The sequence below is a fragment of the Brassica napus genome, chromosome C8, assembly GCF_020379485.1.
Source record: "Brassica napus cultivar Da-Ae chromosome C8, Da-Ae, whole genome shotgun sequence".
In the NCBI taxonomy this organism is placed as follows: domain Eukaryota; kingdom Viridiplantae; phylum Streptophyta; class Magnoliopsida; order Brassicales; family Brassicaceae; genus Brassica; species Brassica napus.
This window is the reverse complement of record NC_063451.1, coordinates 47,275,819-47,300,312: the sequence shown is the minus strand read 5'-3', so window position 1 is coordinate 47,300,312 and position 24,494 is coordinate 47,275,819. Positions and strand designations below refer to the sequence as shown.

Below are 24,494 nucleotides of genomic sequence, written 5' to 3'. Positions count from 1 at the left end.
GATATATAAAATTTACCATATTATATGTTTGTTTATATATATATATATATATATATGTACATTATAAAAATAGTATCTATAAATACTGAATAAATAAATAGAAATATTTATCACTTTATATATATATATATAATTATTGAGCTTCTTTCACTTTATATATATATATATATATATATAAAGTGTTGTTTTATTTGTAAATATATAAAAACAGGAATATATAAAGTGAACAAATGTTTTGAAAACAGAAAATATGCTTATGAATTATTTAATATACATTCTTTTTATTGTTAAAGTTTTACTAAACAAAATATTCCTTTTTATACAAGCCGAACGTGATTTTCAAATTTTGAAAACAAAATATACAAATTGTGTTAGTAAGGTTGCTATTGTTTTATTTATGATGATTGCTCTTAAATAGGAAAGATGTTTGAAATGTTATTGATTTCAGGAAAATACCGAATTTAGTTTTGATTTTTTGCACCGAAAAAAATCTTTTGAGACTAACTAACCAAATTTAGTATTTTAAATATATTTTGCATTTTATACAAACCTCTTTGATGTAGAATCTTATATTTACTTCCCTTTCTCTTTAGGTCTTGGTTTTAGACGAGCAGGAACCTGCTTTTAAAGGTCCAGCTTTCACTCAATAATGTTTCGTATATGTTTTAAAAAAACCTGGAAAAATATACAATTATAACAAAAACAGGAACCATAATATGTAACTGATTTAGTGGTATACATGAAAAACTACTTAGATGAGGAAGAGTTCCTCGATAATTACACGCTTGATTAATCATGATATATTGGATCAAATTTATGTGATAGGTCTTTCACGATTGGTATATAATAGTAGTATATTGAATTTTGTATAAATTGGATTTGATTCTGCGGATTGTATTATGTATTATATTCTTAATGCAACACGTCATTTTGGGTTAAATCTTTAAATTTAATTAAACTGATTTAATAATGTTATTAAATGACTATATTAATGGTCAATGGCATAAACTTGTAATCTTTAGGAAAAATGAGGCTATTTTAAATTTGTACTTCCCTTCTAATAAATTAGATAAATACACAGTTTATTGTGGTTTTTGTTTTATCCGAACTAAACATGAATTCAAGTAGATAACTTAAAATTTTGAAAAATTACCACAAATAGCACATTCATAGTACCACTTTTCATGTTTACACTAATCATTTTTATCCTCACTTTTAATGAACGGTAAAAACAATACCCTTAGGGTTAACTAATCTAGACTTAGGGTTTAGAGTTGAGGGGTGAGGTAGGGTTTTTGGAATGTGAAATTTAGGATTCTAATAAATATATAAATAAATATTTAAAAAATATATAAATTTTTTTTAAAAATAGTTTCAAACATAATTTTCGTTTTTCAAAAAGAAATTTGAAAAAAACAATAAAAAAAAATCGAAAAAAAAATTTCAAAAAAAAAATTTATAAAAAAGTTTGAATTTGAAAAAGTATAATTCGAAAACATAAAAATTTATTTTTTAATTTTTTTAATTTTTTAATTTTTTTTTTAATTTTTTTAATTTTTTTTTTTATTTAAATAATAATTTATTATATATATAAATAACAAGGGCATAAAAGTCTTTTGCCACTCAATGAAGAAGGTATGTTTGAAAATGTCTCTTTAGTAGTGGTAAAAATGAAAAGTGATACCATGAAAATGGTAAACATGTAATTTACCCTAAAAAATTCAACAATAAAATATCAAATTCAAAACCAATACCGAATAAGTACTTAAAATACTCAAAGCTTCAAATAAATACATAAATAAATATCTATTACATGAACAATTAACTTAGTTACACAATTTCGTTCGTAAGAGTGGGGTAGGGAGACCCTCGACGGCTGTAGTTCTCGTCGACTTGGAGTTGGCGTTGAAGCTGCAAGAAGATGGTCTAGACCGGAAAAAAACTATCTGTAGAGAATCGGACATGGATTCTGATGTGCATGAAGCAGGTTACTCGAGGAGCAGTGGTAGAAGTAATGGTAGCAAACATTTTGATGGACTTTCGTTAAGGCATGTGTTTTCTCAGATTTTAAAATCCTAAGTGACGTTAGAGTCAATGTTTTTATCTTCTCTCTGAGTTTTTGTCTTTCTATTTATCTTTCAATATATTGTAATAAAGTAGCAGCTCGATTATGTTATAATGAGATGCCCATATTTGAATAGAAAAATTGCTACAAATAGCACATTCATAGTATCATTTTTCATGTTTATGCTAACCATTTTTACTTTTACTTTTAATGAAGGGTAAAAGATAATTATACTCTTAGGGTTAACTAATCTAGATTTAGGGTTTAGATTTGAAGGGTGAAGTAGAGTTTTTGGAATGTGAAATTTAGAATTCTAATAAATATATATATATATATATTTAAAAATATTAAAAAATAGTTTCAAACATAATTTTCGTTTTTCAAAAAGAAATTTGAAAAAAAAAATCGAAAAAAAAATAATTTCAAAAAAAAACATTATAAAAAAGTTTGAATTTGAAAAAGTATAATTCGAAAAAATAATTATTTTTTTTAATTTTTTTTAATTTTTTTAATTTTTTTTTAATTTTTTCTTAATTTTTTTTAATTTTTTTTTAATTTTTATTTTATTTTTTTTATTTAAATAATGATTTATTATGTATATAAATAACAAGGGCATAAGAATCTTTTGCCACTTCAGGAAGAAAGTATTTTTGAAAATGTTTCTTTATTGGTGGTAAAAATGAAAAGTGATACCACGAAAGTGGTAAATATGTAATTTTCCTTTTTGAATATTGTAATATGCAAATAGTTTAATTATTGTCATATATTCATTCGGACTAATTGGCTTCCGAAGAAAAGGAATAGAAATGACGCCACACCCGAAGACTCCATCATCTCCTCCTCCAGACCAGTTTGATTCATCCATGTCTTCCTGTGTCTTTAATATTTTGTTTTGGTCCTTGCAGTGTTTTGCTTAAAACTTAAGAGATTTGGCTTGTGCTGTATTATCATTGTGTAAGAAAACCCCACACCCTTTACCAAAAAGATGAAACTTATTGGCAAATCTATGTATCCAGTGTGATCCATGGATTTAAACAATTGTGACAACAACATAACAAAATAAGTTAGGATGCAGAATAATTGATTTATTAATAGACCGATCCACGAGATGCTTTGTATGTTGTTAACAGTCGTTTTATTAACACATCTTATGGATCTCCAGATTTGGGCACATGAGTGACATTTTCTAAACTGAGATATATTTTGTGTATTAGCTTATATGGTATTGATCAATACAACAATTTTAAGTTTGAATGTTGATCCGAAGAATGAAATGGCTTTTGCTCAATCGAGTATGGTCCAGAAAATATTCTTAAAAAACATTAGTGATATAGTTTTCACTTATATGATTAGTTGAAAATAGATCCAACCATTGGCAGTTGTCCACTATTGCTCATTTTACGCAAATCTTTCAAACTGTCAGCACATAGTTGTTGTCTACTTTGCTAGCTGGTAGTAGGCCTGGGATTTTTATCCATAACCGAATACCCGAACCGGAACCGATCCGAAATGGACCGATTCGGTTCGGTTTGGTATTAGTGTTAATTATCCATGTGTATCGGTTTGGTTCCGGTTTTTACCCGAAACCGAACGGGTACCCATTTAACCCGAATTCTATGCTTAAAAAACATAGATTTGTATCTTTCGAGGGTTGAACCCGAGTTGGATAGGCAACACAACAACTGTAATACCACTAGACTAGTTCAACTTCGTTGTATTTAATACATATTACTAATATATATACGATTTCTATTAATTTTTCTTTAAAAAATAAAATAAATAAATAAAAACTGGTATATAATTATTTTATTTTGTAAATATTTATATAATTCATATAAGAAACGGGTACCCGGAACCGACCCGAAACCGGTAGTACCCGATCCGAAACCCGAACCGAAATTTACTAAGTACCCATTGGGTATAGAATTCATTTATCCGAAAAACCCGGACCCGATCGGATCTTATCCGAACCCGAACCGAATATCCGAAGTCTCAGCCCTAGCTGGTAGACAAACAAATCTCTAAGTACACATTTGCACAATCCAAAATCATATGTTTTTTTCTACAAAGAATGGGCTGATTGAGATGTCAATGAATGTTTAGGGGGATGAACTAAAGTTACAAAAGGGGTCAGGATGTTGAACTAGAATCACTCAAACTAGTTGTTCCACAGATTTTGGAGTTAGGCTTCAACCCTTGCCTAAACATCTCATTCCTCAATTCAATGGCTTTCTCCATCTATCAGGCCTTACGTCTCTTTCAATCATTGAGTTCCATAACTCAATCTCTCTCTTCACATCATCCTTCCTAGAAAACTCATGGATCAGTGTTGTGTAGGTTATACAATCAGGGGAAACACCATTCCCTGTCATCTTCTATAGAAGCTTAGAAGCTTCATTCATTCTCCCTTGTCTACAAAATCCACGGATCAACATAGCGGTATTAGCTAAAAGCCCCTTCAATATCGCATCATGAAGCTCCACAGCTCTCTTCATGTCTCCGTCTCCTTTGGTGAGAATGTCAAGAAAACAACCGTCCGTTACTTGGTTCGGAACCGAATTGCCAGACAGCATTTTCGAACGTAGAATCTCAGCTTCGTTCACAAACCCGGCTTTGGCTAATCCGTTGATAACAGCAGTGTGACTTCATTAGGTACACATCCCTCGGTTATCATCAAATCCCATATCCCAAAGGCTTTAGCCATGTCTCCTTCCTCGCAATAACCTTCAATCATGACATTATAAGTCACTCCGTCTGGTTTAATGTTCCATTCCCCCATCTCGTTAAATAGCTTTACTGCATCACGAATCAACCCGCCACGAAAAAGACCTGATATAAGCGTGGTGAATGTGTATATACTCGGCGCAATACCTCCTGTCGTCTCATGATAGAGCCTAAGAGCATTGTGTGTTTTCCCTTTGCTACAGTATCCACCCATCAGTGATGTGTACGTTACCACTGTTGGCTCCAACTTCTTGTTAATCATCTCCGCCATGAAACTCTCGGCTGCAGTGCCCGTTGATCAGTGAATTGTATGGATACACAGTTGGCTTTAATCCAGTATCAATCATTTTCACAAGCCGACCTTCCCCATCTGATCAAACACCAACTCAGCTTCGTCAAGCTTTCTACATTTGCACAATAAGTCAAGCAATGCATTATACACAAACAGATTAGGCGACACGTCACTACTCTCCGCTAGGACTGAAGCTCAAACGTAACATCATCTCCAACCCCACTTCAAACTCCTGCGCTTTACACAACCCCTGGACTAAAGTAGAGTATGTCACATCATCTGGCTTCGGATTCTTTCTACCCCGACAGCCTCCCAGACCTTCAGCTTCTTACAAAGCCCATTTTATCAACACATTATACGGAACTGTACTCAAATCACAACCATACGAACAATCATTTCTCTAGCTCGAGAGAGATGTTTCAACTCACACAAGCAATGTACCACTCCTGAGTATATATACAAATCAGGACGAACACCCACATTGATCATCTCCTCAAACACCTCCATCACCAAACCATGTAACAACGCGCTCAAGGTTCTCACTTGAGGCAGTAAACCAACTTTCGTCGTCATCATCCTAAACACCAAAACGCCATCTAAACCTCTCCTACTTGGTACATAATGCTGAATCAATAAATCAAAACTCGAGCTTACACTTGTCGTAACAGGTGTAAAGCGCGTGAAAAGCCTCGATTGGATTTGACCAGAGCGTGGAACGCAGAACGAAGCCCTCGAGTGGTCGAATCCTGTGTGCAGGCCGAGGAAATTGAAGAACTGGCGAGGGAGCTTCATCAAAGAGGTAGAGTAGCATTTGCTGTGTGTTGTGATTCAACAAACCGAGATATCTTGGGAACCAGGCGGGTTGGGTCGGGTCGGGTTTAAGTCATGTGTGTGTTTAATATTCGACCAGCACAATGAGTTTAGACATGCAAAGACATCAAAATTAATTATATAAACGGAGGTGCAAAATTCATTTATATAAACTTTCACCCCGCGCACCTAGTGTTTGTCGTTACAAGCTGTGTTGTGCAACACGTGATTCATTATGTATGGTTTTTGATTGAACTCGCATTAGGTCCGGTTTGATTACGGCGAATTCGGAAAACCCATTTCTCTTAATCCGTAACGAGCTCGTATAACACGTGACCGTTAAATGGAAACCTAAGTCAAAATCGATAAATAAAAATACGGTCAAATGTCAGCATTCAGATTTCTCCGAATCGTCACTAAACTCACTACCATCGCGATGTCGTCATCGTCATCTCCGACGACGCAGCCCCCTTCTTCTTCTTTCCATTTTGTAGGATTCAGCTGGAACTATCCTAGTTTTTACACAACCTTTGCTGTATTACCATCGCGATGTCGTCATCTATATATATACTTTTATATATAGCATATCCTGTATTACACATTTACAAGTTCTTAAAAACAAAGGTTGTAAAGAAGACAAAAGAGAATGTGCAACAAGAAGATCCAGCAAATAGAAGAGGCGCATGATCATGCCTTTTCAACACAGTTATGTTTTGTGAGTGTATAAAATTAACATCATACCACTTAAATTGCTTCACTTGTGTCAAAACTTGCTTCCTTGACATTAATAAATCCGCAAATATTCAAAAAAAAATGAACTTTTCAAGAAACGCCAGAGCTCAAGGCAAAAGAGGCACAGAGCCATATCATTCATGGTTTGGTCGAAAAATCGAAATGCTTCAACCATGTTTGTTTCTCCCTCATGAATGAAACCACTCTTCAGCGAGTATAACTCAAACTCCCTTAGCTGCAACACTTTCCACTGCTTCTCGAATCTCTTCTTATTCTCCGAGGCAAAAGCCTATTCCAACCTTCCTGATCAGAAAGATCATCCACAACTGCTTGTTCAATCATTTCCAGTTACATCCTGGAAAAGTAGAATAATATATCATACATGTTTACACAAAGAAAAAGATTTTAGTGATCATTCTTCTCTTCACGTTCCAGAACAGAGTATAAGGCCACATGCAACCTCTATTAATCTTTGACTTTTTGTAGTAAAAATTCAAAGCATATGATCAACTTCTTAGTCCAATCTGAAATTCACAAATTTACAGATGATTTGTTTAATTTACACTAGTGTACGAGAAAAGCAATGATACTTTACTTGGTGTGACCAAAACAGAATCTCTCTTTTTGTCTAGTAAGCGTGAGGCTTAAGAAAGTAATCTGATTCTTTGCCTCTTCCTGTCAAAGTTTCTTACAGCATTGGAAATATAAACAGTAATCAAAAATAAAAATTGTACTTATGAATTGAGAGAGAGAGAGAGAGAGAAAATGGAAAGTGAACTTAGCTTCTTGATTTCTGTTCTGATCATATGTGCAGACATTTCAGCTGGAGTCCTTGGGATAGAAGCTGAGATTGACCAGAGGAAGGTTCTATAGTCTTTATAACAAGAGTACAAGGAGTTTATATTACATTACCAAATTAATATTTTCTTGTCTTTGATGTTTCTCCTTTGAATAAACAGCAGCAACATCATCCTAACCACCAACAACATGGATGTCGAAGAAACCCAAGCTCTGGAGCTTTTGCTGAGGGAGTAGCTGCAATAGTGCTTCTGTCTATCGTCCACATCACAGCCAATGTGCTTGGAGGCTACGCTTACAGTCGCTCTAAGCAAGATATCAAGAGAGCAACGGCCAACAAGATACTGGCAGTGGCTTTCCTTGTGTTCTCCTGGTAAACTGCAAAAGATGAAACTCAAACACACAATTCTGAATTTTCAAATAACTCGCTATTTTTCTTAGGATCTTTTTTGCTGTGAGCTACTCGACGCTGATGGTAGGAACACTAGCCAACTCGAGATCAAATAGATACTGCAGCTTGAGGAGTCGTTGGCTCTTCCTAATTGGAGGCATATTTTGTCTAGGACATGGACTGGTGACTTCAGCATTTTATGTTTCAGCCCTTGCTGCTAGTCAAGAAGACAAAGAGAATGTGCAACAAGAAGATCCAGCAAATAGAAGAGGCGCATGATCATGCCTTTTCAACACAATTATGGTTTGTGAGTGTATAAAATTAACATCATAGCACTTAAATTGCTTCACTTGTGTCAAAATTTGCTTCCTTGACATTAATAAATCCGCAAATATTCAAAAATGAACTTTTCAAGAAATGTCAGAGTTCAAGGCAAAAGATGCCGAGAGCCAAATCTTTAAGGGTTTGGTCGAAAAATCAAAATGTTTCAGCCATCTTTCTTATTACCTCATGAATGAAACCACTCTTCAGCGAGTAGAACTCAAGCTCCCTTAGCTGCAACACTTTCCACTGCTTCTCAAATATCTTCTTATTCTCTGAGGCAAAAGCCTATTCCAACATTTCTGAGCGGAAAGATCATCCACACCAAAACGCTCTAGTGATTTAATGAGAACAGACTTCACAAACTCATCTAGTTCTACGAGGCTCGATGTTTCTCCTTTATTAGTAGTCACCACCTCGTCTTTACAATTTCTACCATTAGGAGAAGACGTAACTAGCTTTCTGCTCTTCTTGGACTTACCACTAAATTTGACAGCTTAATCCAAACTTACTCCATACAAACTTGGACAAGTCAAAGGCCTTGCGATCATAAGGTTTGAAGAATGTCACCTCCTCTCCATTCTTTACTTTACCAAGATTGTTTTCAAACTTTTTCTCAAACCCCTAAGCTTCTCCATGTGTTGGTTTTACTAACATCAAAGCTAATAATTTTTCTTCACCAACTGATAAAACCAGTCTTATCAGCTGGTGAATAAATCTATTTGCTTCTATGCTAGTAAAACTAGTCATGGAGAAGCTTAGGGGTTTGAAGAAAAGGTTTGTGAACAAACTTGGTAAGGAAAGAGAGGAGTTTACATTCTTGAACTTGCCATAAGATTTCACAACTGAATCCAAAGCCATCCCATCAGCTCCCCTAAACAAACTTGGACAAGTCAAAGGCCATGCCATCATGAGGTTTCAGGGAAAAGTCTGATAACAATCCATCCCAGATCTGAAGTTGAAAACTTGCTGCTTCTCCATGGCAGCAAGAGCAGTCTCTTGTTTCTTCAAGCCTGGATATCTAGAGAACACAGCATCATCATCTTCTTCTTCTTCTTCAAACGACGAGTTCCCTCCGAGTGAAGTCGTCTCCACATCGTCACCTTCGTCGGTTGAAGATGCATTTGGAGGACCATCTAACGGATTGAAACGTCTCCCGCACATGAACATATATAGTATAGGGTTGTATTAGGATTGTCTTGGGACTGAGATCTATGTTGCACCACTCTTCCTCACGTTATTATATAGTCCGTATTTACTAATCTGATTTTAACATTTTTCCTGAATTTATTTGAACGTTCCATTTCATTTTTCACTACCGTTACGATTTCCTTCCTTTAAAACAGAAAACTACTAAACTACCCACTTTTAGATATTCGTATAAAAATAGATCCGGGTTGCGTATGTAATTTCAGTACAGTGTGACGGTTGATATCACGGAATAAAGAAAATTACTTAATTTGAAACAGCCGCGGATAATTAATAAATATCTTCATTATCTATTAATATATTTATATAAGTCGTTCAAAAACAATGGGCCACACTCTCATGACTCAGCCTTAGTTTGTTATCTCCGTCCCATCAATTGAGTAGATAAACACTGAAACACCGAATCATGTTTTATCTCTTTTACAGAGAGATAAATAAGAAGCCAAGTTTAGTAAATAGAGATTAAAAGAAAGCTCCAACAGATGGAAGATCAAGAACTGCAGAAGAATTCAAGAGTTGTTAAAGTCGATTCTCCTGAGTCATGGAACTTTTATGTGAGTCAAGCCAAGAATCAGGCTTGTCCTGTAAGTCTCTCATCCTCCTTATCTCTTTCTTTTCCAGGAGATATTTCTCTCAACATATTAACCACCACCGCCAAAATTGTGTTAGTTTAATGAATGGTTCTGGCTTGTTTGTTCATTACTTACCAACAGAGGTTGTTGCTTTATGGTATTTACAGATTGTGGCTCATTTCACAGCATCTTGGTGTATTCCTTCTGTGTTTATGAACTCGTTCTTTGAAGATCTTGCCTCTAGCTATAAGGATGCTCTGTTTCTTATAGTTGATGTTGATGAAGTCAAGGTAAAAATACTTATCTGTCTCTAGTTTTTGGGGTCTTAACCATAAAGAATGGAAGAAAATTCAAAGAAACTTAATCTCTTGACAAGTGTTGTGAAATTGAACAATAGCTAGATTGGTGATCATTGATGGGTTCTTTTATTATATACCATGTTGGACTGGTCAGGAAGTGGCGAGACGGCTAAAGGTAAAGGCTATGCCTACTTTTATGTTCTTGAAGGATGGTAATACGATGGACAAACTGGTGGGCGCAAATCCTGATGAGATCAAGAAAAGGGTCGATGGTTTCGTTCAGTCCTCACGCCTTGTTCATATTGCTTAGAATTATATTGATACATGGTAAGAAATCTCAATCCTAATAAAGTTTGTGTAAAAGTGTATTTTAGTTTGTGTAAAGTGTACTTATAGCTTGTGTACAGTGTATTTGTAGCCTGTGTAACTTGTATTTTTACTCTCTTAGTTTGTGACCTTCTTTTTTTTTTAGTTTGTGACTTTAGTATAAGGTTTGTGTAAAAAATGTTTGTGTAATGTGTATATAATCCAGGAGAAATAAAATGCAGAAAAAGTCAATTAAAAATTATTACAGCAACAATTTCCACTTAATACTTTGATCGAAAACAAAGAATGATTTTAAGCCCAAGGGCTAGTGGAACACTCCCAAGGAAGCTCAGGGAATCTCTCACGGATATGTATTTTAAAGATATAATTTTAAATTTTGTTAATCAATTGTAGAAAGATTGTAAAAGTTAATTGGTTAAATAATTTTCAATAAAGTTAAAGTTAACCTTAAAACTTCAAAATTTTACGTAAATTAAAATAAAATATTCATTTTAAAACATCTGTCTATATTGAAACGAATGGAAAAATTTCTTATACCACTAAACAAAGTAGCAATTATTAAAGTTGCAAGAGAAAGCACCAAAAGGTTTAATTAAATAATAGAAAAAATTAACAGTAAACTCAACATTTAAAATTAATGTAAATTGTTTTGCCATGATCGAACTTAATATCCCCTGATTATTTAAAACACCGACCAGTTTATTCATTAAGTTGAGAATTGAAATTAGTCACTGAACTATTTTTGATAAGCTGAAACGGGTATTATGGGCATTATGGAAATAACAAGAGGACACCTCTTGCGCCATCAAGTGGAATTGTTTATGTGAAAGCAAAAAAAAAAGAACAAAACATTATTCAATTCTTGTGAATTTCTTACTTTCTTGAGAATCATCAATTCTTTATTTAAATCTCATCTCTATAGGAACAAACAACTATTTTTCATAAAACAATAAACTATCCAATTAAAATGATCTGCCATCAATATGAAACAGTACAACATCTGCACATTTGAAATTGGTCTAGTGACATGTAGATATTTACTTCTTCTTCTTTTTTGACTGATTTGATGATTTTGAGTTTGGCTAGTTGTTTGTTTCCGGTTTTAATGGTAGTGGGTAAGCGTTGATTTTGATTTATATTGCTTGTTTTCAGGAGAAGTCTCCCTCCCCTTCTCTCTCCGCGTCGCAGCAGGAGATCATGCCTGGAAAAAAAACCTAAATCGTGGGGTTTAATAGATTGGGACCAACGCTCATGGGCTGGCTTTATGAGCTCACTCTCCAGGTCTTATAATGAGACCATATCCAACAAGACCAGCGAAGAAGGGAAACGAGATATGTCTTGTCTGGACATAGTCGGGCTTTGCAACGAGCAATCCACTATAGATCTATCTTCAGATTAAGAAGTCTATAGAAGATAGCTTGGCTTCTCTGGACATAACCTGGCTTTGCATCGAGCAATCCACTATAGATCTGTCTTCAGGTTGCAAGGCAAGAAGTCGACGGGCCAAAGCTGAGGAACAACGTGTAAGTGATGTAACACATTAATTAAATAATAGATAAAATTAACAGTAAACTCAACATTTAAAATTACTGTAAACTGTTTTGCCATGATCGAACTTAATATCCCATGATTCTCTACTTAAAGATTTAAAACACCGACCCGTTTATTCATTAAGTTGAAAATTGAGATTAGTCACTGAACTATTTTTTTATGAGCTGAAAGGTATTATAGGCATTATGAAAATAACAAGAGAACATGGAGAATCATTGGACCTCTTGCCATCAAGTGGAATTGTTTATGTGAAAGCAAAAGTAAGAACAAAACATTATTCAATTCTTGTGAATTTCGTACTTCCTTGTGAATCATCAATTCTTTGTTTAAATCTCATCTCTATAGGAACAAACATTTATTTTTTCCTAAAACAATAAACTATCCAATTAAAATGATCTGCCATCAATATGAAACAGTAGAACATCTGTACATTTGAATCCAGTGACATGTAGATATTTACTTCTTCTTTTTTTTTGACTGATTTGATGATTTTGAGTTTGAGTAGTTGTTTGTTTCCAGTTTTAATGGTAGTGGTTAAGCATTGATTTTGATTTATATTGCTTGTTTTCAGGAGAAGTTTCTCTCCCCTTCTCTCTCCGCGTCGTCTCCCTCTTCAACTCAGCAGGAGATCATCTTCTCAGTCCCCACCACCACCGCCTCAAAAGTGATGGACTTTCTTGAGTCTAGCCAAGAGTTGTCTGTTAATGTGACTGATGTCACAACTAGAGGGTATGAGGTAATATCTCTCTTCATGATTTCCCTTTCTCACTGATTTTCTCTCTGATTACATTTCGTTCTCTTTCTCTTTGTGTTGTTTGTAGGTCTGTTTCGGACCTTTGAGAGGATTTCTCCCTTACAACCAACTTGTACATGCTAGTAAATTTGGTTCATTTCAAGCATGGGCTAAACCCGACCTTAAGGACCCATCTCGACACCAGAAGAAGTCCTTTGTCCACAGTTTTGTTGGAAATACTCTATCTGTGTGTGTGTTGACTGCTGATAAGTCAACTGACATTCTCATCTTGACCATGAAGCCAGTGGAGGTAATTAACTTGAGAACTATTTTCTCTTTTAGGCAATCAATTTTTTACTTTCTTTTTGACAACATAAGATGGAAAATTAAATATTAAAAAGACAATTATAAATTGGATTAAGCTTATAATTTGAAGTATAGTTTGGTTATGGACCACATTAACTTGAGAACTATTTTCTCTTTTAGGTAATCAGTTTCTTACTTTCTTTTTGACAACATAAGATGGAAAATTAAAATATTAAAAAGACAATTATAAATTGGATTAAGCTTATAATTTGAAGTATAGTTTGGTTATGGGCCACATTAAGACAACATAAAATTTTGCAGCCTAACTATTATTATTCGTAAGCCTTAAATATAGAAGATGATAGTATTATTTGTTTGCAACCGTTACTTTGTATAGGATGAAAGTTAGGTTAACGTGATATATATCATTGACTACTACTAAAGGTCATTATTAATGTTTTCCTAGACTACGAAAAACAATTAGGCAGATGCCAAAACTTTTTCTTAATCTTCAATATAAATTTCATAATTTAAGTTCTAAGAAATTATGTTGCAAGAAAAAATATTTGATATATAAGTTCATTTGGTAATAACAAAACAACTTAATTTCTGTATTATTCTTTATATAAATTTTTATAGGCGAAGAATGTCCGAGAACCGAACAATATTCTTCTTTTTTTCTTTTATTAACAAAATTATTTTAAATAGCTGCATCTCTTTGTTTTTTTTTATCAAAGCGTCTCTTTACTATTAATAAAAAATCATAACTTTAAAAAAAAATTATTACTTTCCGATTTATAGCAAAATCATACAATACTTAGGCCATAATATATAGCGAACTTTGATTTAAATTTTTGTCCAAGTAATACGGACTAAGAGTATATTTTACACTTTAAAAATATATTATGTTGGATCACAATATAAATCAATTTTGAGCCATTTAACGAAAGTCATTTAATGATCGATCGTCGAGTATTAACTTAATGAGGTTGCCGAGTATTAAATTTATCATGTCATCCCTTATATATTAATTGAGAAACATTACAACATTGTTTTGTAGTCACGTGTCACCATGAGAATAAAATTCAGAATTCTTAGAAAAATAGGTTGGTCCATCTTAATTTATATTATACTTTTTATTATACTAACTATCAAATTGATAAATAGTGTATAAAAGAATATTCTCATAGTTTTCTTAAATAAAAACTACAAAATTACCTAATATGATTAACGTATATATGACCATTAATGATTATGAACAATAAAGATTTAATAACAATTTTCGTATCCTTCTTCATTTTTGTCTAATTTTATATTATTAAAAGAAATTAAACAATCACATTAAACATATAATAAAAAATTTAGATTCTTTTCGTATATGTTATATTTTGAACTTTTAAAACGACTATAAATTATTAGAAATTTTAAAATCTCACTTTGAAATTTTTTTGATCAATGGGTTAATTTGTTTTGTTATAACAAGATACAATTGATCATAAAATTGTATTAATATGTATTGTTATATAATACATATTCAAATTAAATAATATATATATTCAGCTAACCATTTAAAGCAAGAAAATGCATGGATCAATTTAGTCGTCTAGTTGAAACCCTTCAAAACTATGTGGAAGACTAAGGTCAAAGTAATTTGATTTTGGAAACAATACTAAGCTGTTGGTTCTAAAACCATTAAAATGGTTCTCAATGATATTAAATTAAAATATTAAAAAAATTGTATAACCTCTTTTGTAATAATAATTCACTTGATGACCACATTAAGGTTTTTATAGGTATAATGGTGATAAAAATTTTAATGCCAAATCGATCAGGCTCATCATAAATTCAAAATAGATTTCATTCCACAATTACAATTACAAATCCACGGTCCAACATATAGATGATTATATAAAGAAAACATAATTGTATGCATATTAAAAAAGATTCAAACACATATACATATTTAATTTGTTAATACTATAAATTTTTAATTTTTATTATATAAACTCACCATGCGCAAAACATAGGTTTTATCCTAGTATACAATTATGTTTGGATTAATATATTTTTTACTAATAATTGGATTTTGGACTTTCTAATGGACATCTATTCTTTTTAATTAATACTCACTTCTGTTTTATTATAAGTGTCATTTGAGATTTTTACACATAGATTAAGAAAATTATTTAATTTTGCATGTTTTCCATTCAAAAATGTTATTACTGATACACCTACTCCTATTTCAATCGATAGAAAAATAAACTGCAGAATAAAGTTAATAAATTCTGCATCGAAATGCTAAAACGGACGGAGTATAAACTTAAATTTACAACTTTTAATTAAATGTTTCTCAATTAAATATACAGGGAATATCCTTTGCAACAGCATTAGTAGAATCCGCTAGAAACCTAGGGCAGTCGCCATGGACGAATCCGCAATCAAAGTAATTATTCTTCGATCGCTTTCTGTTTCTCGAATTAGTTGTTTCTTCATAGCTGATTAGATCTTATTTACTTTAGGGTGTGGAAGGTCTGGAATTGAACGGTAGTGATGCAGCGATTCGAAAAAGCAGGTTCGTCTCTATTTTTTTTTTTGTATATCTAATTAGATGGATCATGTGTTCTTGTCTCACGGTAATTAATTAATTAATTAATATCCTTTGCAATATATAGCAGCATTAGCAGGATTGCGGTTGAGGGATACGACACCTCCCCTCCTAGGGAGGGTGTTGAAGAGGCCCTGAGAAAACACTTCGCATCACGTGGAATAAAGTTAATACATGCTTCTGCTCCCGAAGTCGACTACCACGGTACTATTCTCTGCAGATTCGCGTTAATCTATCTTAACGAAGAAGATGAAGAAAAGGCGTTGAAGCTTGATGGAAGTGACATGGGAGGACGTATTTTACGAGTTACAGCTTACCCTTTCGACAGCAATCGCCTTGAATTTTCCCTCGATCCGGTTGCTTTGTTTTCGGGGACGGGTGTTGTGTCGCTTATCTCCATGGAGATGCTATTGAAAAGGCTCTGAAACTTAGCGGAGGTTCTGTGGGAGGCTTTAAAATTGTAGTTCATGAGGTCCTCCCTATAAAAAAGGTGGGCGGTGGCGTATCTAACGCACGTACGTTACCTTCTTCATTCTCTTCCTTTTTTTTTTTGAGAAAACAAAGTGTAAAACCGTTCATTCATTCGTATCTTTGTTTGTTTGTTTCAGGTATGTCGGCCATGGCTGAGAAAAAAAAAGCAGCTAGGTTTGCTATGGCTGAGAAAGATAAACCAGTTAATGAGAAGACGATTATGACTACGGACTCTCTCTCTCTCTCTCTCTCTCTCTCTCTCTCTCTCTCTCTCTCTCTCTCTCTCTCTCTCTCTCTCTCTCTCTCTCTCTCTCTCTCTCTCTCTCTCTCTCTCGTTAAGGGTTCTTTCTCTGGTATTATAGCATCCCATAGAGAAACCTGTGAAAAATGTTCATGGTATATCAACAAGAGGGACCTCACACTAAAGCCACATAACACCTACAAATATTTTCGTTTGTGCTGGTTTCATTATGTCTTATCCCAGACCATACAAAAAGAAGTATTCAGCGTTACAGTATGAGACTGAGACTGGGAGATCTCAGATTAGCATTTGGTGTGTTTTCAGATGGTACTATACCTGCTTTGTGTTCCAAGTAAATAGTGACTGCAAGTACGCTGTTATGTTCAGTGTCAAGTTGACCTGAAACACACGTTACGTGGCTGCAAGTACGCTGTTATGTTCAGTGTCAAGTTGACCTGAAACACACGTTACGTGGTAAATATATGCATAAGACGGAAAATAACAGAGGATTTACTTATAAACTAATATCACATTCCTGGTGTAAATTCAACAACTTGGACAATTTTGAGTTCAATATGACTTTCAAGAGAGCTAGGCTATTGTAAAATCATTATGCTCTACTACAATGTTCAAACAAACAGTCGCATATAAACCCCCAACGGCCATCGAGTTCAAGAAAGACATATGGCTCTCACTAAAGTTTCATACCGAAAGTACAAAGTCATAACCATTATGTATCTTAATCAACTCAACCATCAAAAGCCAAACTTTCATTTGATGTAGCCATGAGAGCTTATCTCATCATTTCCATGGGGTTGCTTCTGAAACCAATTGATGTTCAATATCTACACACCACACCAAAGCACAATCATTATTAAAAGGCTCAGACTTTTCCACCACAAGACCAAAACCAAAACAAAACAAATGATCTAAACAGCTTAAACTCATCACAAAGTTAAGCATGCATCTTTAGATCCATGATTACACAAAGAGATCTTTGCAATTTTGAAAGAAAAAAAACGCAAACCTGGATCTGAGCAAAGGGAGTTTGGTTACTGAAGTTATCAGAGAAGGACGCAATCGCGCACATGAAGATGGACCGACAGAGACGACAGATTGTCCGAGAGAGAAGAGACTTTGTTTTGCTTTGGTCGAAACCCTGACGAAGAGAGAGAGACAATACAGGGACAGTGCAATCAGAGACGGACACGTATGCGCTTCTTACCAACTCCAGAAAGCCCAAAACAAGCACCGGTTCTTCTATTTTTGGTCCTTTTTTATTTAATTTTTTTTTCACTTTTGGGTTAAGAACCCTCTAAGCACCCCTCGATGGAGGTGGTCTAAGGTTAACATATCTACGTTCCACAAATTGAAATATTTATCCAAGTCCTCGGCTCCCTACGATCATGGTTTGGTTTGGTTTTCCAGCTTAATTATCAGTTCTCTTTCTCGGCTTCCAAATCTATGTAGCTCTTTTTGGCAAACGCAGCTTCCAACATTTTAGTTGCACTTCCACAATTCGTGCTTTCGTTTGTAATGCATTTGAAGCGTTCTCTAATGTCTTTGAGAGGTTTTGCTCTTGGATGGTCTATGTTGTTCTTACAACCTTCTTCGCAAAACACATTAGCACTCTACGCTAGCCCGTACTTTCGGAATTGCCATGTTGATCTTTTACTTTGAGGCCGGGCAGGGGAAAACGACTTTAGGTGCACTTGGTGTGTGAGAACTCGGCACTTATAGATTCCCAATGTTTGACATCTTCAAGCAAATTGTTAATTGAAACATTATACCCTTTTCTATTAATGGCACAAACCAAAATCAATCTCCAAATCCCCTTTAAAATGAACAGTAGACTTTAATCCGCGCAACCGCGCAGGTATTTGTTTTCACTTATATATATATAATTTTTATTTTATGTCATTAGTGGTATATACATATATTTAACATTAACCATATATTTAAATTTTTATATATAGATTTTATGGTACTAATTTTAAATATATACTAAAATAATAAAAAGAGTGAGGAATATTCTCAACATTGTTAGATTTAAAAAATATAGATTTTTTATATAGGTGAGTCTTATATAAATTTGATTTTGGTAAATATATATTAGCCGACCTAAATATAGAAAAATTTATTGTGAAATTGTAAGCAATGTATAACATAATGGTGATGATTGGTTCAACTGTGGCTCTAAAAATTTAGCTGTAGGTAAATTGGTTGTACCTGTAAAGTTGTTACTGTAGATTTTTTTGGAGAGACTTTTTTCTGTAGTTAAATTTGTTGTAGTTGTAAATTATAGGCTGTAGATATTTTAAAATAAAATATGTGAAATCTGTGATGTATATATAAAATAGTTATTTTTTATCAATTAAATCATTTATATTAATATTTTTTATAAATTCTCAAAGTTTATTGTTATTTAAAATGTGATATGTAAATAATGTATATTTTATTTAAAATATTTCAATCATTTTTACAACACCCCAAAATTGAATTAAATATTTATAGATGTTTTTAATTATGATTATCTAATTTATTTGATATCACATATAATTTTTTTATTTCACAGATTCTACCGCCTATAAAAGGAAACTTTAGGTTTTTTTACCTAAAATACATTAAAAAAAATTTGCTTTAGGTTTTTTGCTGTAGCTATAAAAATAAAGCTAAAGCATGATTGGTAAATGTTTATAGAAACTTGATTTAGGTTTTAACTATTAAAAATAAAGCTACAACATGATTGGTAAAATTTAGTGATTTAAAAGTAAACAAAGCTAAAATATGAAGATAAAGCCCAACCAATCATCCTCAATATATGAAAAACATGACATTTTATGTGATGGTAAATATATGCTTTTGAAAATTATTTTCTAAATCAAGCTTTATATTCATGTAATTAAGAATTCAACAGAAAAAACAACCAAGATTAGATTTCATCAATAAAGAACTGAACAAAAAGAAAAGTTAAAACTGGTACCTTTATGCGTACCCAAAAAAAATGTTGGTATCTTTATTAATCATCTCCTTATTTTACGTGACTATTGTTAATGAAGAGAAAATTATAGAGCAGCGATATTGTAGATAAATCTTGTTTTAATGTTTTGCATTAATAGGCAAAATATATGGAAAATGATAGAACTATTAAATGTGATTATTTTTTAGTAGATGGTCTAAAATAAAATATCACACATGAAAAAAATCATGACTTCTATTTTAATAGATAAGATTTGAAAATCCCGCCGCCGACACATCTGAATATCATAAAAAGATCGCAAATTATATTCCTTCATTTGTTATATTTATTGACACGTTTTTTTTTGTAAGATGCTTATTCCCAGCAAAACATGATCCTGTCCTTGAATCTTGATTATTACAAGAAAGAAGAAACCAATGGGTTTATAAAAATGGTTTTGTTTCTTTATCATAAATTTTTAATAATATTCATTTTCGTTTCTTTTGTTTTGAACTGAAATATTCATTTTCTTTCTCACTCTAATGTAATTGTCCTTTTCAAATTTAAATATATGAACATGATTCTAACCACCGGACTGTCAAAAAGTTGACGACAAGAAGATTTTAATTAATTTACACTTGAAGTCTTGCAGATAAGAGCGAGTTATGCTAAAAGTAAATAATATACATATTCTATTGTGTACTTTTTTACATAGAAAAATTGGAAGTGATGAAATCAGTGTGCTTTAAATTTAATCTTCTAATGTTTTTAACAGGTAAATACAACTAAAAAGAAGAATTACGATGATTGGATAACAAAAAGCATAGTAGATAGATCTCAAATATTGACTAATACCACTTGTTATTTTTTATTGTACATTAATGATTCTACTTATTGTGTAAGTTTGTAACAATACAGTTTGCTCCTTACAATACATTTGTTCGTCAAGTATTATGTAACAGTGTAGTCACTTCAGACTTGGAAATCAATCTGGCTGAAAGACTTGAGCAATCAGCTTAACCAATAAGATAAGTGAGCTAAATTCGCTGATTGACATCATTGTAGTTGTCATTTGCTTCGAGTTTCAGTATTTAAAACGTGGTCATTGTTTTGGTTTAATTTATTCAATAAAGTATATCAAATATAAAGATAAAGTCGTTGCCTGAATATTCTGTTGGAAAAGCCTACAGTAGATTTTCAATTTTGTATGTTAACGAGAAGTTGCCAATATATACATATATTTTTAGTTAAGATATGATAATATCAAATCAGTAAATCTTATATTCTGATGGATTTCGTAATGTAAATCACTATCCTTACATAAAACTTAGCTATTAGTTTTGTAAAAGTATTTATAGCTCTAGTGATCATCAAAGATGAAAAATGGGCGTTGATGGATAAGCTTAGCTGCCGTCGACAAACGTTGGATGTGTTACGGTGGTATCAAGTTTCAAATTATACTATTATACTGTCCACGTATTGTTTTACTTATTTTTTTGTAAATTACGTAATGTTTTACTTTCTAGAAAGTTAAGTTTTAGATGTGGAGTTTTTGACTTGTGATAAAAAATTGTTGAAACATTGACTTTATTCGTCACTAGAAATAACGTTTTCAAGATTTTATGTTAGGTTTTCTGCTGTGTTTGAAGATTGATGGGAAACTTTTATTTTTTTCAATATATCGGTACGTACGTAGTAATACTTTCCCAAAGTATAATTAACAAAAACATTATGGAATATAATATTTACCAGTATAAATTTTACACCGAGGCCATTTGGTTTGGTGGTTTTAGAAGATAAGATAAAAGAAAAGTATATATAGTATAAAAGTTGTTGGATATGATGATTTTCTTAGTGGAATGAATCCTTACATTTTATTTCTACCACCAAATTGAAGCTATCCAATACAAGGTCCTGAGCGTAGGCTAGTAAATTATTGGCTTATGTCCCCTATTAAGAAAATTTTACATATATATACAAATTTGTAAACAAAAATTATATAAACCTTTACTAAAAAATATCTATACCACAAAATCTGACCGGTTTTCGAAATATATATATTGTCTAGCAACTTTGAGTCATACTGTTCATTTTCTTTTTTAAAAAGAGATAATCATAAAGGTTTAGTTTTTTGTGAATACTTTATAGTGTATTAGGTGCAATGATAATGAATTAGCATGTGCAAATAAGAAAAGGAAATCAAAACCCTCAGCTCATGTACTCCACTCACTAGCATATTCTATAAATTGGCATGATTCACGGTAGTGGAAGACCAACACAAACAATCATTTTACCACTAAAACCAAAGGGCAATGTCCAATTCAACTCAACCACTTCTTTCCAAACCAAAGTCTCTTAACCACAAGAGTCTATACCTCGTCCTCTCCTTTGCAGCCATTCTTGGCATTGCAACTTTCTTCACAACCCAACTAATCTTCAGTAACACCACCACTGATGATTCCTTATTAACCCCAAGCCAGATCTGCCATGGAGCTCACGACCAAGACTCATGCCAAACTCTCTTGTCCGAATTCACGACGTTGTCGCTCTCAAAGCCCAAACGTCTTGACCTATTGCACGTGTTCTTGAAGAACTCAGTATGGCAACTCGAGAGCACGACAAACATGGTGAACGAGGCTAGAACCCGCTCTAACGAGGTGAGAGACGAGGCCCACTTTGCGGACTGTAAAGAGATGATGGACGTATCAAAGGATCGAATGGTGAGTTCGATGGAGGAACTCCGAGGAGGGAACCTTAATCTTGAGTCTTACTCAAACGTTCACACTTGGCTGAGCAGTGTGCTTACAAACTATATGACATGTTTAGACAGCATAAGTGATGTCTCCATCGACTCTAAACATAGAGTCCAGCCAAAGCTTGAAGATTTGGTTTCTAGAGCTAGAGTGGCTCTATCCATCTTTGTCTCCGTATCGCCTTCAAAAGACTACCTAGAGATGATCCTTCCCATTCACTTCCCGTCTTGGCTAAATTCTCTCGACAGGAAGCTTTTAGAATCTGCTCCCAAGGTAATTAAAAGTTGAAATTTCACAACCTAAACAATTTATGTGGCCAATTGCAACTTTGTACTCTCTTAATTAGTTATTTCAAATATATGTTTAAAGATTTTCGCACACTTAAAAAAAAATAAAAATGCAATACCAAGTATAACATCACCTTACTAAGAGCATGATTACTAGTGACTAATTACTAAATTTCTCAAAACTCATAATAATGATAATCTATTTATTTAGTTGTTTTTATTTATTTTAAAATCTTTCAACTATCTATACGGTGACATATATCTCCAAAGTACTAGTTGGTGGTCTCTCATACTAGAGACTCACTTTCTCTTATTTTTAGTTATTTGTTTTATTTTAATATTTGAATGACTCTATGATAGCTCATTGATGCATATCTTAAGATCTTGCATTATAACTGAATTTAATTTGTAAGCATAATTTTTTTTTACAGTAAGCATAAATTAGGGAAATAAATAGTAAATTTACATAGAAAACTGAAAACATTTAAGACAAAAAAAAACTAAAACATGCATGCATTTTCATGAAAGGGAGGGATCGTAAATCTTTGTTTTTGAAAGAAACAACAAATTTCGGTTGAAATGTAAAATGTTTATAGAACTTAACATACTATATACTAAGACTTAGACCCTTTATTAGACACTTGAAGTGAAGGCAAACGTCGTGGTGGCAAAAGACGGCACCGGAAAGTACAAAACAGTAAACGAGGCGGTGGCGGCAGCACCAGAGAATAGCAATTCAAGATATGTTATATACGTGAAGAAAGGAGTTTACAAAGAAACTATTGACATCGGAAAGAAGAAGAAGAACTTAATGCTTGTTGGCGATGGCAAAGACGTAACGATCATAACCGGTAGTTTAAATGTCGTTGACGGATCCACCACCTTTAGATCAGCAACAGTAGGTAATATATTATCCTCCTTTTCATTTTTATTTTCGTAATATATGTCCGAATATTTTCAATCATTCATGTATCAAATTATTAACATTTTTCGAATAATTTACCAAAACGATCCGAAACATGTGCAGCGGCTAACGGTGATGGGTTTATGGCACAAGACATATGGTTCCAGAACACGGCCGGACCAGCAAAGCATCAGGCCGTGGCTCTCCGCGTGAGTGCTGACCAATCGGTCATAAACCGTTGCCGCATAGACGCGTATCAAGACACGCTCTACACTCACACCCTGCGACAATTCTACCGCGACAGCTTCATAACCGGTACAGTAGACTTTATATTCGGAAACTCAGCGGTCGTATTTCAAAACTGCGACATCGTGGCGCGGAAGCCTGGTGCCGGGAAAAAGAACATGCTGACGGCTCAGGGACGTGAGGATCCTAATCAGAACACAGCTATCTCGTTCCAAAAATGTAGATTAACGGCTAGCTCTGATCTTGCTCCGGTAAAAGGATCTGTGAAGACGTTCCTTGGAAGGCCATGGAAGTTGTACTCAAGGACAGTGATCATGCAGTCTTTCATTGACAACCACATTGATCCGGCCGGTTGGTTCCCATGGGACGGAGATTTTGCGCTTTCCACATTGTACTATGGAGAGTATGCGAATAATGGGCCTGGAGCGGATACGAGTAAGAGAGTGAAGTGGAAGGGGTTTAAAGTTATTAGAGACTCAAAAGAGGCCGATAAGTTTACTGTTGCGAAGCTTATCCAAGGAGGATTATGGCTGAAGCCCACTGGAGTTACTTTCCAAGAGGGGCTTTGAGTTGATGTCTTATTCTCGTAACTTATGTTGTATTTTACGCGTTATGCTCTGTTTGAGTTTGATGTCTTTCTCTGTTATCCCTGGACGTAAACCAGCGACATGTTATGTTTCATAAAGTTATGATTAATAATTAAAAAAATCTATTGATCTGGTATAGTGGTATGTTATGATCACGAGATTTCTGCAGTATTCAGCTTCCAAATGTGCGTATACATACATCTAAATAATTAAATTGGTGTGTAAGCACATTGGTCAGTTAGAACTTTTGTGTTTTTGGTTTAGCTCTGCACCCACAAACGACATGCAGTGACTATGTTTGTAACGTTGCA

General features: G+C 33.5%; 4 protein-coding genes, 1 long non-coding RNA gene and 1 pseudogene across 7 annotated transcripts; 4 read left to right on the top strand and 2 right to left on the bottom strand.

Annotated features, from left to right (window-relative positions):
• Positions 1–3,514: 3,514 nt before the first annotated feature.
• LOC106413750 (thioredoxin-like protein CXXS1) lies at positions 3,515–10,781 on the top strand. Its single transcript, XM_013854494.3, has 4 exons — positions 3,515–3,520; positions 9,804–9,926; positions 10,082–10,204; positions 10,368–10,781. The coding sequence occupies exons 2-4, from the start codon at positions 9,825–9,827 to the stop codon at positions 10,521–10,523; spliced, it is 381 nt and encodes a 126-aa protein (XP_013709948.2). The 5' UTR covers positions 3,515–3,520; positions 9,804–9,824; the 3' UTR covers positions 10,524–10,781.
• Positions 3,718–5,873, bottom strand: LOC125592041 (annotated as a pseudogene).
• Positions 7,340–8,230, top strand: BNAC08G42060D (protein DESIGUAL 3). 2 transcript variants are annotated; one of them, XM_013854734.3, is made up of 3 exons: positions 7,340–7,487; positions 7,583–7,794; positions 7,863–8,224. In XM_013854734.3, the coding sequence occupies exons 1-3, from the start codon at positions 7,389–7,391 to the stop codon at positions 8,089–8,091; spliced, it is 540 nt and encodes a 179-aa protein (XP_013710188.2). In that variant the 5' UTR covers positions 7,340–7,388; the 3' UTR covers positions 8,092–8,224. The 2 variants fall into 2 exon arrangements, with proteins under 2 accessions (XP_013710188.2, XP_048621325.1); XM_048765368.1 differs by having other exon boundaries at positions 7,344–7,487; positions 7,586–7,794; positions 7,863–8,230.
• A 4,715-nt stretch (positions 10,782–15,496) lies between the features above and the next one.
• On the top strand, positions 15,497–16,755 carry LOC111209145. 2 transcript variants are annotated; one of them, XM_048765366.1, is made up of 4 exons: positions 15,497–15,573; positions 15,650–15,702; positions 15,803–16,250; positions 16,344–16,755. In XM_048765366.1, the coding sequence occupies exons 1-3, from the start codon at positions 15,553–15,555 to the stop codon at positions 16,158–16,160; spliced, it is 432 nt and encodes a 143-aa protein (XP_048621323.1). In that variant the 5' UTR covers positions 15,497–15,552; the 3' UTR covers positions 16,161–16,250; positions 16,344–16,755. The 2 variants fall into 2 exon arrangements, with proteins under 2 accessions (XP_048621323.1, XP_048621324.1); XM_048765367.1 differs by having other exon boundaries at positions 15,509–15,573; positions 15,806–16,250.
• Positions 16,756–16,961: 206 nt separating this feature from the next.
• On the bottom strand, positions 16,962–18,009 carry LOC125591328. The gene is made up of 2 exons (XR_007327274.1): positions 17,475–18,009; positions 16,962–17,292 (listed from the first exon to the last, which is right to left on the bottom strand). It is a non-coding gene; the product is annotated as an uncharacterized LOC125591328 (long non-coding RNA).
• Positions 18,010–21,648: 3,639 nt separating this feature from the next.
• On the top strand, positions 21,649–24,319 carry LOC106412069 (pectinesterase/pectinesterase inhibitor 18-like). The gene is made up of 3 exons (XM_013852957.3): positions 21,649–22,432; positions 23,084–23,348; positions 23,474–24,319. The coding sequence occupies exons 1-3, from the start codon at positions 21,719–21,721 to the stop codon at positions 24,163–24,165; spliced, it is 1,671 nt and encodes a 556-aa protein (XP_013708411.2). The 5' UTR covers positions 21,649–21,718; the 3' UTR covers positions 24,166–24,319.
• The last annotated feature ends 175 nt before the right edge of the window (positions 24,320–24,494 follow it).